Below are 14,010 nucleotides of genomic sequence, written 5' to 3'. Positions count from 1 at the left end.
CTTTGTCTTTATCACGGGAATGTATGTTACCTACACTATATACACTTTACACCGTGGGCACGGAAAGTATTCTGGAGTTGTTCTGGAGTTAAGGTTTTGAAATGCATATGCATGTGGTAAGCTGATATTGTGTGGAGTTTAGAGAAAGACAAATGGGCTCTGAATACTTCCTGTGTAGAATGTATGCGATATGTAGCATCACTGGAACGAGATCCTTACCGTGTCTGTTTCCTGACTTCTTTAGACTGTGGATTATGAAAGAAGTAAAGGGCCTCTGTTAAATGAAGAGAGCAAAAAAAGAAAACCCGTTGCTGCAACATGTTTAGCAAAGTGCTTTTGAGGCTTGGAATCAATTAAGCTTGGCTTTACTCGAACCGGCCTGCTGAGGCGAGAGGCCCACAGCTGCGAGCCCAAGGACCCCCCCCCCCCCCCCATCCCCTCACCTTCCCCCAGCAGTTTGCCTACGTTCCCCTGATATATCCTGGCCCTGAACAAGAAAGCCCTCTGATATACACCTTGACAAAAACCAGCAGAAACCATGAAAAAATTACAAAGGAAAGCGCACAACACAGCGAGTCTGAACATCATGGCTACCATTATTGCCCACTGTTGGGAGATGGGGAACGTCCGAGTGATTCAAACGGCCTCGGCTTTTCGAATTGGAAACATCTGTTCCTGAGTTGTGTCAGCGCTAAACATGTTAGACACAGCTAGTCAACCGCGTGAGATAAAACACTGTACGAGTCCCTCAATGTCTCTTATTGCAGGAGGTTGGAGGGGGGATGCAGTGAATGGAAGTATGAACCAGCAACATGTGCAATGTGCAGGAATTGTGGAAAAAGCAAAACAAGGACTTCTAATGGGCTGAACGTGTGATAAATCTTCCTGTCAGTTTGGGCACTCAGATAGCTCTTTTATTCTTTTTGCATAAGATTTATTAGACCAGTAAGCACAAGCTTAAATCATTAGCACATATAATATCATTAGCACAAGTAGTCACAAGACCATGATACACTTTGAGACAAGTTGTTGGCTACATGCTAATGATGAAGGAAGTCAGACGTTTTTTTTGTTGTTGTTGTTTTTTTAAAAAAAAAATAAAAAATCTTTTAACGCCACCCCACATTCAGCACATACTATAAAGTGTGACAGCTGATTCCTGATCAGAATTGCTGACATTTTAAAACTACTGTCCTTGGCATCTAAATCACAAGGTTTTACTTCCTTAAAAATGACTCTGCAGTCACTCTCCTGGCATTACACGGAAGCTTAAGCCCTCAAACATAGCATCTGATTTGGTTTTTGAGTGTGTTTCTACTTAAACTCGACATCATTGCTAAAATATCAAGGCAAATAATTGTCCTGATCTTAATATTTAGATTGTGAGCAGACAGTTTAGTGAGGGGTGTGTGTGTGTGTGTGTGTGTGTGTGTGTGTGTCTGTCTGTCTGTCTGTCTGTCTGTCTGTCTGGCACTGTTTATACTCAGGAAAGCTTCAGAGACATCAAGAACCATATAGAAACCATCTTGATGTCCTTAATCAAAATAGTATTATAGTAAAGTAAGGGAGTGAAGTAATGTTTTAGAGCAGTTTTAGATCAGTGTGTTAAAAGTGTTCCAAAGTTCATCATTACACAACTGGTTTTATGTATCTCTTAGTGTGTGTGTGAGTGTGTGTGTGTGTGAGTGTGTGTGTGAGTGTGTGTGTGAGTGTGTGTGTGAGTGTGTGTGTGTGAGTGTGAGTTTAATAGAGGGATGTGACTATATAGCTCTGCATGCATGCTTGGTTTCACACCTCCAGAGAACAGAGGACGTCCTGAGGTACTTTTGATGCGTATAGAGGAAGCTGAGTGCTGAAATAGTACGTTACCATATCTGTACATGGCAGCTTGGTGGAGAGAGAGAGAGAGAGAGAGATAGAGAGAGGGAAGGAGAGAGCGAGCATTATATACTTTCAGAGAATGATGAAAAGTAGCTCATTGCACTTGAGAAGCGGAAATGGGAAATGAATAACTATTGTGAATAGTTACATAAAATCGCATTATCATGTTTCATGTTCCTAGCCTGTCATCATCATTGTCCTTTATAATCATGATTATAATTCTCTCAGCAGTGAATTGTATTTTTAAGGCCTTCTGTTTTCAGGCCAAAACATGGACGTCATAGATTTCCATGTTTAGATTTCAATTTGTATTGTTAAAACTGTAGACTATCACTGTAGATATAAATGTGATTTAAAATAAATAAATAAAATAAAATAAAATAAAATGTTTATCGTGGTACCATTATTACATAATACAGTGATTTATAAATAACAAATGCATGTGGCATCTTCAACTAATCGAAATGTTAAATATAAAACATTGAATGGCATCTTGTGACTTTGTGTATGGTTTTAGAGCAGGAAAGAGAGAAATCCATTTTAGACTTCAGGACCTATAACATACATATAAAAAGAGAGCATGATGTGGAGATAGAGAGAGAGAGAAAAGAGAGCGAATGAGAGATGGCAGACAGGCAGGATGTACATCTGAGCTGAATTAGAGTGAGCTCATTGTGTACAGCACAGGCTTTAATAGAGCATTTGGAGAGGAACGCCCAGGCCCTGTTCCTCTCATTCCTACACCGCTGTGTCATCCACAGCCCCGGGGCTGTCCGTCCGCCATGACAGCGTAGGGAAGAGAGGAAGAACGGGATCAAGAGTGGATTGTCGGGAGGAATGACCCTGAGCTTGAGGAAAGAGAGGAAGAGGATGAGGAAGATGAAGACCTAAATGGGTAAGGGGATGATGAAAAGAGCAGCTGGAGGAAGTGAAGTATAGAGAGAGCTCTAAAAGGTCTGATCAGGTGGAACTGGGTGAATAGTGGAATAGCCAAAAAAACCAAAAAAACAAAGAGTGAACACAGCATTGAAGCCAAAGTGGATGGAAGATATAAAGCAGGATCCTAATGGAATGTGAAGATGGGCCACACTGTGTGTCATATTCTTGTATAACTTGATGAAATACATAAACGTGCTGCTCTAGAGGATTATGGCTTGTCATTAAAAGTAAGCCTGCAGATGTGGTTTTGGCGAGAAGAGAAAACAACCCTGTTTTGTAAGTGTCACTCTGATGAAGCTGATTTTGATAAATGCAGACAGTGTTCCAGAACACCGCAAAGCTCCACACGTGAAATTGTGTCCCAGCCAATGGACTGCATTAGAAGATCTGTCACCTGGGTCTGGCGCTGTTTTACTGGCTCTGTCTGCAGTCAGCGACTGGTGGGCGGGATTATATTTACATGACGAGTGAAACACTCAGGGTGATATATGGGCAGTAGGTTCTATTGACAGGTGTAGGCGGGACTCATGGGCCAGTTTCAGTCACATGAGGAAGAAGCTGGTCCTGTGCCAGATCGTTTTTTTTCTCTCTGGACCAGTTCCCCCCTGTGCTGAGGGAAATATTGGCACATAATTATAGGGTTGTTATACACTACAGGAATTGTAGGATGCTGCTTTGCCCTGAGGATGTCCCAGGACAAGTCTTAGACTCTTGTAGATAGTGCTTAGCTTGTTTATGGTGTCTGTCGCTGCATTTCTTTCACACCTGGATAATTTTTATAATTCCACATGTTGAGTTATATAATTCAGGTCCTTAAGCAATGGCACAAGGACATGCCAAGATTGCTGTGGACAAGGACATGCCAAGATTGCTGTCCCTCCCCCATGTAGTAATTGTCACTCTTTTTAATAAGAGTCTCACAAGCCATTAGGCCTTGATTTATTTGATCACGTTCTTATACCTCCCCACCTTCCTGCACTAGCAGTCCCAAGCACTGTGGCACTCTCTTAAGCTCTATATCCCCCTTGTATCTCAATCCCCTTCTTCCACTCCCTTCTCTCTCTCTCTGCCTCTCTCTCTCTCTTGCTCTCTCTCTCTCTCTCTCTGATTAAAGTGGTAAATCAGGAGCAGGTCCTGTGCTGTATTTACTCAGCGCGCCAGGCAGCTGCAAGCTGTTTGGACTTTCTCTGTTTCTCTCACTGTTTAGGCCCGTTGTTGTGGAGACCGCACCACCATCTCCCAGTGGCTGGAAGCAAGCCCGGGGCTGTTTTGGTTACATTCACACAGAGTAAAAGTTCCTTGCTCCTGCCGTGTCTGCTCCAGTTAGCATTGACCTCACCAGCATGGCGCAGAGAGAGAGAGAGAGAGAGAGAGAGAGAGAGAGAGAGAGAGAGAGAGAGAGAGAGAGAGAGAGAGAGAGAGGGGGACAGGGGGTGGGAGGAAGGCAGTAAGCCAAGAGCATTACATCATTGTTGGAAGGAGAGAAGAAGGGAAGGATATGAGTCAGTGGGCTGACTGTGCCTCTCTCTATCTTTCACTCTCTCTCTCTCTGCATGCTGTGACCAGGCCTCTTATGTTGAAGTCACTGAGGTTGAGCCTTGTGATCTGGCTGCATGTCTGTTATCTAATTTATATGCATGCACATACCTTTGTATACTATATGTCACAAATGGTGTGATCTACAGTACATACAATGGTTCTCAGTCATCCATGAAAATCCCATTCATCCACCCTGTTGGTGCATTTGGAGCATGTCCATGATGTGCAGAGCTCATACTGTAAAGCTAGAGTGCCACACATGGAGTCCTCTCATCTCATCTGGACCCTGGACATGCACAAGTGTGTGTGCAGCAGGATGAATTGTTTGTGTTAGGACTGAGTGTCCCATCAGAGATAATCAAGAGAAAGGGCTAGAAGAAGGACCTGGAGATGCAAAAAAAAAAAAAAAAAAAAAAAAAAATTACAGTGCTGGAAGAAAGCAAGAGACAGAAAGAGGAGTGATGTCATGTTAGGAAGAGTGGGCTTGTGTGTGTAATCTGAGAGTCAAGGTTCGGGCTGCACTGTGTGTCTTTGGATTCACCAGGGCTCTGTTTGTTATTACCCAAGTCTACAGTCATTTTATATATAGTATATTAGTAGTGGGCAGTATGGCAGAAATGTATAGCACAGTATGGTTTTACATGACCACATTATTGGTACATGTCATAATATTATGTGATGTCTCTTTAATTTCTGAATGATGTTGCTACCCTCACCAAGCACTTTATTAGGAACGCCTGTACACCTACTCATTCATGCAATTATCTAATCAGCCAATTGTGTGGCAGCAGCGCAATGCACAAATTAAGGTGAATGGGCTACAACAGCAGAAGGCCCCGTCAGGTTCCACTTCTGTCAGCCAAGAACAGAAAGCTGAAGCTGCAGTGAGCACAGGCTCACCAAAACTGGACAGCTGAATACTGGAAAAATGTAGCCTGCTGAAAGCATTTTCTGACAAAAAAAAGTATGCCATCTATAAATTTGATGCTGGAGGCATTTTGTAATAAAGCCATGCCAATAACATAGAAAGTGTTTGTTATGCAAAGCCCTAAAAATGTATGCTATAGTAGTACTGTTCACTAAGGCAGGACAAATGGGTCGATTTTTTTTATCAATATGAATACAATTTGCAATATTGACAGAGAGTAAATGAGTGTAAGGACAGTTAAATAGAGACAGCGCTAGAGATTTTTGGATAATGAACGACATCAGTGTCATGTGCAACCAGTGTGGATAGCGCTATAGAAAACCACTGTCTGTTTTTTACCTCCTTCAGTCTTTCACATCACATTCTTTATGGATTATATGTAATACTGAATGTTTTTTTAAATACAGAAGTGTTTCTATATCAGTATAACAGTATAGACAAAATCCATACCTTTCCTAACTAAATTGCCCGTAGTTGTGAATGAGTGTCTGTGTATGTGTGTGTATGATGACCGGTGTCCCATACAGGGTGGGTTTCTGCCTCAACTTCCATTCATATTGTGTGTGTGTGTGTGTGTGTGTGTGTATGTGCATACAAGCTGCCTGGGGAACTTCTCTGTGTTTTAAATTGTTTCTGTATCTAGTTCAACCCCCCTTGGTCTCTCTGGGTCAGGTGAGTAGCTGACAGCGGGAAAGCTGCTTTCTTTCTATTTAGCCAAGCTCAACTGCAATTCGGAGGCCTTCCTGCCCTTTATGCGCAAGAGAGACAGCCTAACGAGAGCGCTCTCTCTCTCTCTCTCTCTCTCTCTCTCTCTCTCTCTCTCTCTCTCTCTCTCTCTCTCTCTCTCTCTCTCTCTCTCTCTGTTTCTCTGTTTCTGCCTCCCTTTTTTTCTCTTTTTTTTTCATCCCCTTGTTGCCTGGGTGGAGGCCCAGACTCGAACTGAGCTCTTGTGTTATACTGCCCTGTCTCACTCTTATGCTAATGCTAGTTACTCCATAACTAAATTTTATTCATACCGTGACGCGAGAAAGTACTTCTTTCTGAATAGATTAAGAGGCTGTACATACAATAACAAATGTGTTTTTTTTCATGGTAAATGGTCTGCACTTATATAGCACTTTTTTAAACCTGAGCAGTTCTACAAAGCACTTTACAATTTTTCTCATTCACCCATTCACACACACACACACACACACACACACACACTCTCCAATGGTAGTAGAGCTTCCGTGCAAGTCATTAGCTTGCTATCAGGAGCAACTTGGGGTTCAGTGTCTTGCCCAAAGACACTTCACTGTGTGGAGTCATGTGGGCCAGGAATTGAACCATCAACCCTACACTTAGTGGACAACCCGCTCTACCACCTGAGCCACAGCCGCTCTAAGTCAAAGACTAAGACATTTATGAAAACTTCATTAGGTTAGATTTCACTGCACATTTTTCATATGCATTTGAATGGATTGGTCTAGTCGGGTGATTGTTTTATAGATGGAAAATAGGCCTGAAATGTGGCTCACATTTAGTAAACTGAAGAATCGAAAGTGGTTGAACTGTTTCTGTCCTTGTATCCGTACAGGCGTGTGTCAGAGATTGAGACTTTCACTCATCTCATTAACATGTCACACAAGTTTGTGAAGGGGCCCTAGCATTGATCGTGATGGATTGGAGCATTGAACATGAATGACAATATGTCAGAATGCTAATGACAGTGCCTGTGAGTATGTGTGTGTGTGTGTGTGTGTACACATGTCAGCAGTGCAATTGCTGCCATTTAGCCTGTATAAATGCATGTATTTGTTCAGGTGAGGAATGTTTTCCCCCCTTTCCTACTTTTACCTTCCAGCTGTCTGTCATCCCATTTTCCAGGCCATAATAGTGCTCGACACTGGCAAACGTTGATTTTACATTATTCTTAGTTGTTAAGCACATCCTTCTTTTATGACATTAGCATGCATGCTATGAAATGTAATTGTGTTGCTCGTAGTAGGGCAGCTGCAAAGCTTTGGGTTTACCAGCTAAATAATTGATGGCAGTTGCTTAAATGACATCATTGAGTGCTTATTCTATATAGCGCAGATTAAACAGGGCAGGACGTGCCAGAAGGATTGGACGTGATTGACTCTAAAGTGCCAGCTCTGCAGAGTTCAGCTGTGAGCATCTCGAAGCGGGGAGTTGAGTGGTACAGTCCGACAGATGAATGCTAGTGTTCTATTATGATAGTCTAATGATTTACATATCTGAAATTTCTTATCTTTTGTATAATGATAATGAGTCTTTATTTATCACATATATACAGTACAGCACAGTGAAATTCTTTTCTTTGCATACCCCAGCATGTCAGGAAGTTGGGGTCAGCCATGATACAGCGTCCCCTGGAGCATACAGGGCTAAGGGTCTTGCTCAAGGGCCCAACAGTGGCAGCGTGGCAGTGCTGGGGCTTGAACCCCTGACCTTCTGATCAGTAACCCAGAGCCTTAACCACTAAACCCCACTGCCCCAAATGTTTTAGGCTTACAAGGCGAAATGTGTCACTACTGTATTCAGCATGTTCTCATAGGCCCATGTGGAGGCATTCTAGTGGACAGGAGAAGAACACCTCCAAAACACACACACACACACACCATTCCCACTACCTTAATATTACCACAGCCACATGCATAATCATGCACCCTGTTCATAACGCTACTGAAACACATTATTTATTGATGAGTTATAAACTATGCACTAGGAGTGTAACTCAATTCCTGGATCTGTATCTGTTTAGTGTTACAAATATCTTTACCTGTGTCTGGATTTGGATTTAAACCTGATGTAGGTGTAAATCAGAAAGTTTTAATTATTAAACTTTTAATGATAAAAATTGTAATTATAAAATTGAATTATTATTCAATATGAACCATACGACTATGCTGCCAGAAACACTGGAAACCACTCGAGTTCAAAATTGGTCCCAACTACAGGCATGGTGGCTTAGTGGTTAGCACATTTACCGCTCACCTCTGGGTTTGATTCACACCTCTGCCCTGCGTACATGGTAATAGTTCTCCTTGTGCTTTGTGGGCTTCTGGGTACTCTGGTTTTCTCCCCTAGTCCAAAAGATGTGAGTTGTAGGCTGACTGGCATCTCAGCCTTAGCTTTAGACTAGCTAAAGTATGTGGACTATCCCCAAACTGCTGGAAGCATACAACTGTATAGGATGTCTTTGTATGCCCTACGGACAATTGTCCGTAGTGTTGCATCTTGCAGGATCCCAATCCTGATAAACAACCCTAGTCTTAAACACATGCCCTGTGAACTTTTCTGGCAAGCTGTATAAAACATAATAAAGAAAGAATCGCACATGTCTTATTTGTATTTGTATTAATTTAGAGCACATTATCTGTTCATTCCAAAGTAATGTATTCATATTCATTTATAGCCCTATTATGCAGTCAATCAGTGAACGAAAAACTATTTGTCAGAGTATTTTGTTTTTCAGGGAGGTTTAACTTATTATGCAGTGTGTGGCCGAAAGGTTGTGGACACCTGACCATAACACTTATTCCAGATTTAGTCCCACCTTTTGCTGTTATAATAACCTCCACTCTTCTTGCTAGGCTTTCCACTAGATTTTCGAGTGTAGCTGTGGGGATTTGTGCTCTTTCAGCCACTAGTGCATTAGTGAGGTCAGGAACTGATGTCAGGCGAAGAGGTCTGGAGTGTAGTCTGCAATCCAGTTCATCCCAAAGGTGTTCAGTGCAGTTGAGGTCAGGGCTCTGTGTAGACCACTGGGGTTCTTCCACACCAACCTTGGCAAACCATGTCTTCATGGACCTCTCTTTGTGCACAGGGTCATGCTGGGACAGATTTGGGCCTCTTCGTACCAGTGAAGAGAAATTGTAATGCTACAACATACAAAGACATCCTATACAGTTGTATGCTTCCAGCAGTTTGGGGATAGTCCACATACTTTAGCTAGTCTAAAGCTAATAACAAATAGCTATCTTGTGAGTAGGCTTGTATTTACAAACTTGTTGCCAATGGGAAAGTCCAAATGATGCATTTCATTAGACGATCACATGACCATAAATTCTGCGGAATTAAAAATGGCAGGGATGTGCATGGATCCTGCCATGCAAAAATACAAAAGGTATAGGTTGCCATGATGTATTAGTAGAAAATGTATTGCTTATTGATTTTATGTGTACCAGGTTGTTCATAAGCTGTAATTGCCCACATAATAATGTTCCAGCACGTTACTTTAGAGCAGGGTATTTTGAAGGATATAATTGGATAAAGGTTCCCGACCATTTGTTTTCAGTTAACAGGGTTAGATATTTAGATATAAAAGATGTCATAGTAACAGTAATTCTTCTTTTTTGTTTAGATTTGATGTTAAAACATGTGATTAGTGAACTAGAATTATTCATAAATCTAAGGCTTACAAAGAGAGGATGTATAGGAGAGCCAGACCAAACTCATACATGTTTTGTACTAAGTAGATCTCATTAAGAGCTTTTTGTTTTCACCCGAAAAGCCACGTACGCCTCTCTCATTCCAGTGAGAATAAATGTGTGTTTAACTGTATCTGATCGTTGTCTAAATAAATGGACTGTGTATTGACACGTATCTTAAATATCATAGCACTTTTAGCGCTTCAAAAAAAATATTCAGTCCAGACTTTTCACACTTTATGACTTAAAGGTAAGGAAGTGTGTTATACTTCACAGGAGTCGTCATTTAGACTTTCAATAAAGTGTTTAATATATTGCTATATGTATATATATATATATATATATATATATATATATATATATATATATATATATATATATATATGTCCAATTTCAGCAAAGTTAAAGCTTCAGTGTTAGAAAAATTGTTGTGGGTTACTCTATAAAATCGCCAAAATGTATATCTTTTGAAGTATCCTAGTTCTTCAGTGGATTGAAGTCTCAATGCCCTAAAATAGTCTTCATTGCCACAGCTTAGACCAGGTTGCAGTACAATGAGGATATGATGGACAGAAGAGATGGTAATGACTCACTGAGAGAGTGGAAGTGTTAGCACTAACTTCTTAGAAATTAGGACTAACAAAAAAGGGAAGTCTAATTACTGTGAAAACACTGGCAACATCCCCTACGTTAACGGAAGTATGCATCATTGTTATTGTTGAGAAAAGACATATATGTGCTCATACATCTGTCCATCTATTTGTCTGTCTCCCCCAGCCCAGTTCCTGGCTCTCTCTCATCACTGTTACACTTGAGGAACAGACAGCGACAGCCTCTGCCAGCCTCCATGCCTGGCACTCTGCCCGACCCCACCATGCAGGGATCCTCCGCTGTGCTCATGCCTGTGAGTGCCTACAAACATTCACTTATATGCATGCACACCACACACACACACACACACACACACACACACACACACACACAGACACACACACACACACTCAAACACACACTCACACTCACACTCGCACTCGCACTCACACTCATACTCACACGCAGACACGCACACGCACACACACGCACACTGACACTGATGCTGGACAGTAATAATGTTGCAGCTTATTTCTTTAATATCTGATTGAATTACTGGAGAGCAGATGGTTGTAGTCCATACACAAATACACACTAACCCTGATCCAACTACACATACTGACCCCGATCCAACTACATATACTAACCCCGATCCAACTACGCATACTAACCCCGATCCAACTACACATACTAACCCTGATTCAACTAAACATACTAACCCTGATCCAACTACACATACTAACCCCGATCCAACTAAACATACTAACCCTGATCCAACTACACATACTAACCCCGATCCAACTAAACATACTAACCCTGATTCAACTACACATACTAACCCCGATCCAACTAAACATACTAACCCTGATCCAACTACACATACTAACCCCGATCCAACTAAACATACTAACCCTGATCCAACTACACATACTAACCCTGATTCAACTAAACATACTAACCCTGATCCAACTACACATACTAACCCTGATTCAACTAAACATACTAACCCTGATCCAACTACACATACTAACCCCGATCCAACTAAACATACTAACCCTGATCCAACTACACATACTAACCCCGATCCAACTAAACATACTAACCCTGATCCAACTACACATACTAACCCCGATCCAACTAAACATACTAACCCTGATCCAACTACACATACTAACCCCGATCCAACTAAACATACTAACCCCGATCCAACTACACATACTAACCCCGATCCAACTAAACATACTAACCCTGATCCAACTACACATACTAACCCCGATCCAACTACACATACTAACCCCGATTCAACTACACATACTAACCCCGATCCAACTACACATACTAACCCCGATCCAACTAAACATACTAACCCTGATTCAACTAAACATACTAACCCTGATCCAACTACACATACTAACCCTGATCCAACTACACATACTAACCCTGATCCAACTACACATACTAACCCTGATCCAACTACACATACTAACCCCGATCCAACTAAACATACTAACCGTGATCCAACTACGTATACTAACTACGATCCAACTACGCATACTAACCCTGATTCAACTACGTATGCTAACCCCGAACCAAATATGTATATTAACCCAGATCCAACTACACATACTAACCCCAATCCAACTACACATACTAACCCCGATCCAACTACACATACTAACCCTGATCCCACTATACATACTAACCCCAGTCCAACTGCGCATACCAACCCCGATTCAACTACACATACTAACCCCGATCCAACTGTGCATACTATCCCTGACTGCTACAAAGCCTGGACACCTGAGACTTCTTTCATAAAAGTAAAATCAGTGTCTCCTTGAGGAACGCCTCATCATATTAACAATTACACCTTTTTTGATTCTTAAATAATAACACATTTTTAAGCTTGTTCATTGTAAATTACTTTTAGATTATCTAAAATATCTGGCATACAGGTCCATGTGAATTATTTGTTACTATAGAAGTGAGAACATATTAGAACCAGTGCATAGATATAAACTTGTGATTTGAATTAAAGGTGGTGCCATTGTCCGAACTGGGATATTATAGAAAATTAATGAACACCCTCTGACCAATCAGATTTGAGAATTCAACATCGCTGTGGTATAATATTCAGTACCTACAGTAAATGTAATAGGAAAGGTTTAAGGGGTTAACCTCTGAGTGAATCAGGTGTATATGAGCAGGACAACCACCAGTGTGTTAGATACCAGCTTTCCATAATCTGCTCTGTCCAAACAGGATGTGCTAATAGTGAATGAGATATAGTAATTAGTAGTCTCGCACAATGCACAAACATCTACACTTTTGTTTCAGTTTCTTCAAACTATTTTCTAAGATCTATTTCCCAATATGAGTGTTTTGATTGACTTGAATCATTTCTGTTCAATCACAGACACAGACTGTTAGTGTTAATATCATTGAATTAATCTTCCAAATGTTCAACATTTCTGATTACAGATATTTTTCATGTATTATTTCTCCTATAATCTGAAAAGTAAATGTGTGATTCCATGCAGATTTTAAAAACACAATACTGTACACCACCTACTCACCTGGTTTTTTGCAAGTTGAAATGATTTAGTGGTCTTTCAGTCAACTTTCCCAGGGCCGTGCACATATCAGTGACACAGGAGGCCATCTTGGAGTATAGATTCCTACCACAGTGTCCGTAACTTTAATTGCGTTGTAGCAAAGTCAATAAGAGCTGGACGTATAGAGAGGACTGAAGCGAGAGTCAGTGTTTGAGAGCACACGCATCAGGGTTTTAATGACACAACACATGTTCTCATTGTAATTGAAGCCAGTCCATATTGATGGCGGGGAAAAGAAGCTTAGTGGTGATTGAATTAAAGCTGGACAGTTTTTTGGCCAGAAACTGATGTCCCAGGAAAGGGGTGCAGTGTAGGGACATATTTTTATACCAAATATTTCTCCAGTAATTTCTGCAGGCTGCTCTGCGTCCACCTGGCCGGGCTCATGGGGAACAGAAGGGGGTCGTCTAGGGACTGGAGAAAAAAAAAAGATTGTATGGTTTAGGAAAGGAAATGAGTGTTTCTCTCACGCACACCCGCACACACACTTGTATTACTACCTTTGAGGTATTTCCATTGACTTTTGTATTATTATAGCTACATAATTTTATACCTAACCCTAAAGCAAAACTAAACCTTAACCTCAGAACTTAAATGGAAGTCTTTCCGCTCTTTCCCTTTTTTTTTTTTCAAATAAAAGTGGCAAATGAATTCTATTTACATTAAATGAGCGTCAAACATACTTATTCCTATTAACATGAGGACATTTAGTTCCCACAAAGGCTGACTACATGTCTCTTCCCCACACACACACACATTTCACACACACACACACACACACACACACACACACAGACACACACACTTCACACAAATAACCACTCATGCAGCAGCCAGGCTCTATTTTTGAGCCCCACACTTTTGCAGAGTTAAACTTCCTGTGTTAGTTTTGACCACTCTTTTGCTCTCACAAATAAGAATGCGAAATCAGAAACACACCACACGCACACACATACACACACCAGTGACATTGTGGCCTCTCTTCAAACACATCTTGCAATAACTGTCTTGTGATTGTTTAATTTACTTGGATGTAAGAAACGTGTGATAGATCTGTTCTAGTCTGTCTCGTTCTCTCTTTTTT

The 14,010-nt window shown here is 41.1% G+C and overlaps 1 protein-coding gene across 4 annotated transcripts in view; it reads left to right on the top strand.

The window, feature by feature from the left end:
• creb5b (cAMP responsive element binding protein 5b) overlaps nucleotides 1-14,010 on the top strand; it is a 63,268-nt gene that overhangs the window by 20,045 nt on the left and 29,213 nt on the right. For all 4 annotated transcript variants that reach the window (XM_017477254.3, XM_047155870.2, XM_017477248.3 and 1 more), the window contains exon 6: nucleotides 10,498-10,624. In XM_017477254.3, coding sequence (XP_017332743.1) covers nucleotides 10,498-10,624 — 127 coding nt within the window. The remainder of the gene's footprint in view (nucleotides 1-10,497; nucleotides 10,625-14,010) is intronic.

Source organism: Ictalurus punctatus, chromosome 1 (genome assembly GCF_001660625.3).
Source record: "Ictalurus punctatus breed USDA103 chromosome 1, Coco_2.0, whole genome shotgun sequence".
Lineage (NCBI taxonomy): Eukaryota > Metazoa > Chordata > Actinopteri > Siluriformes > Ictaluridae > Ictalurus > Ictalurus punctatus.
This window is presented reverse-complemented; position numbering and strand designations above follow the sequence as displayed.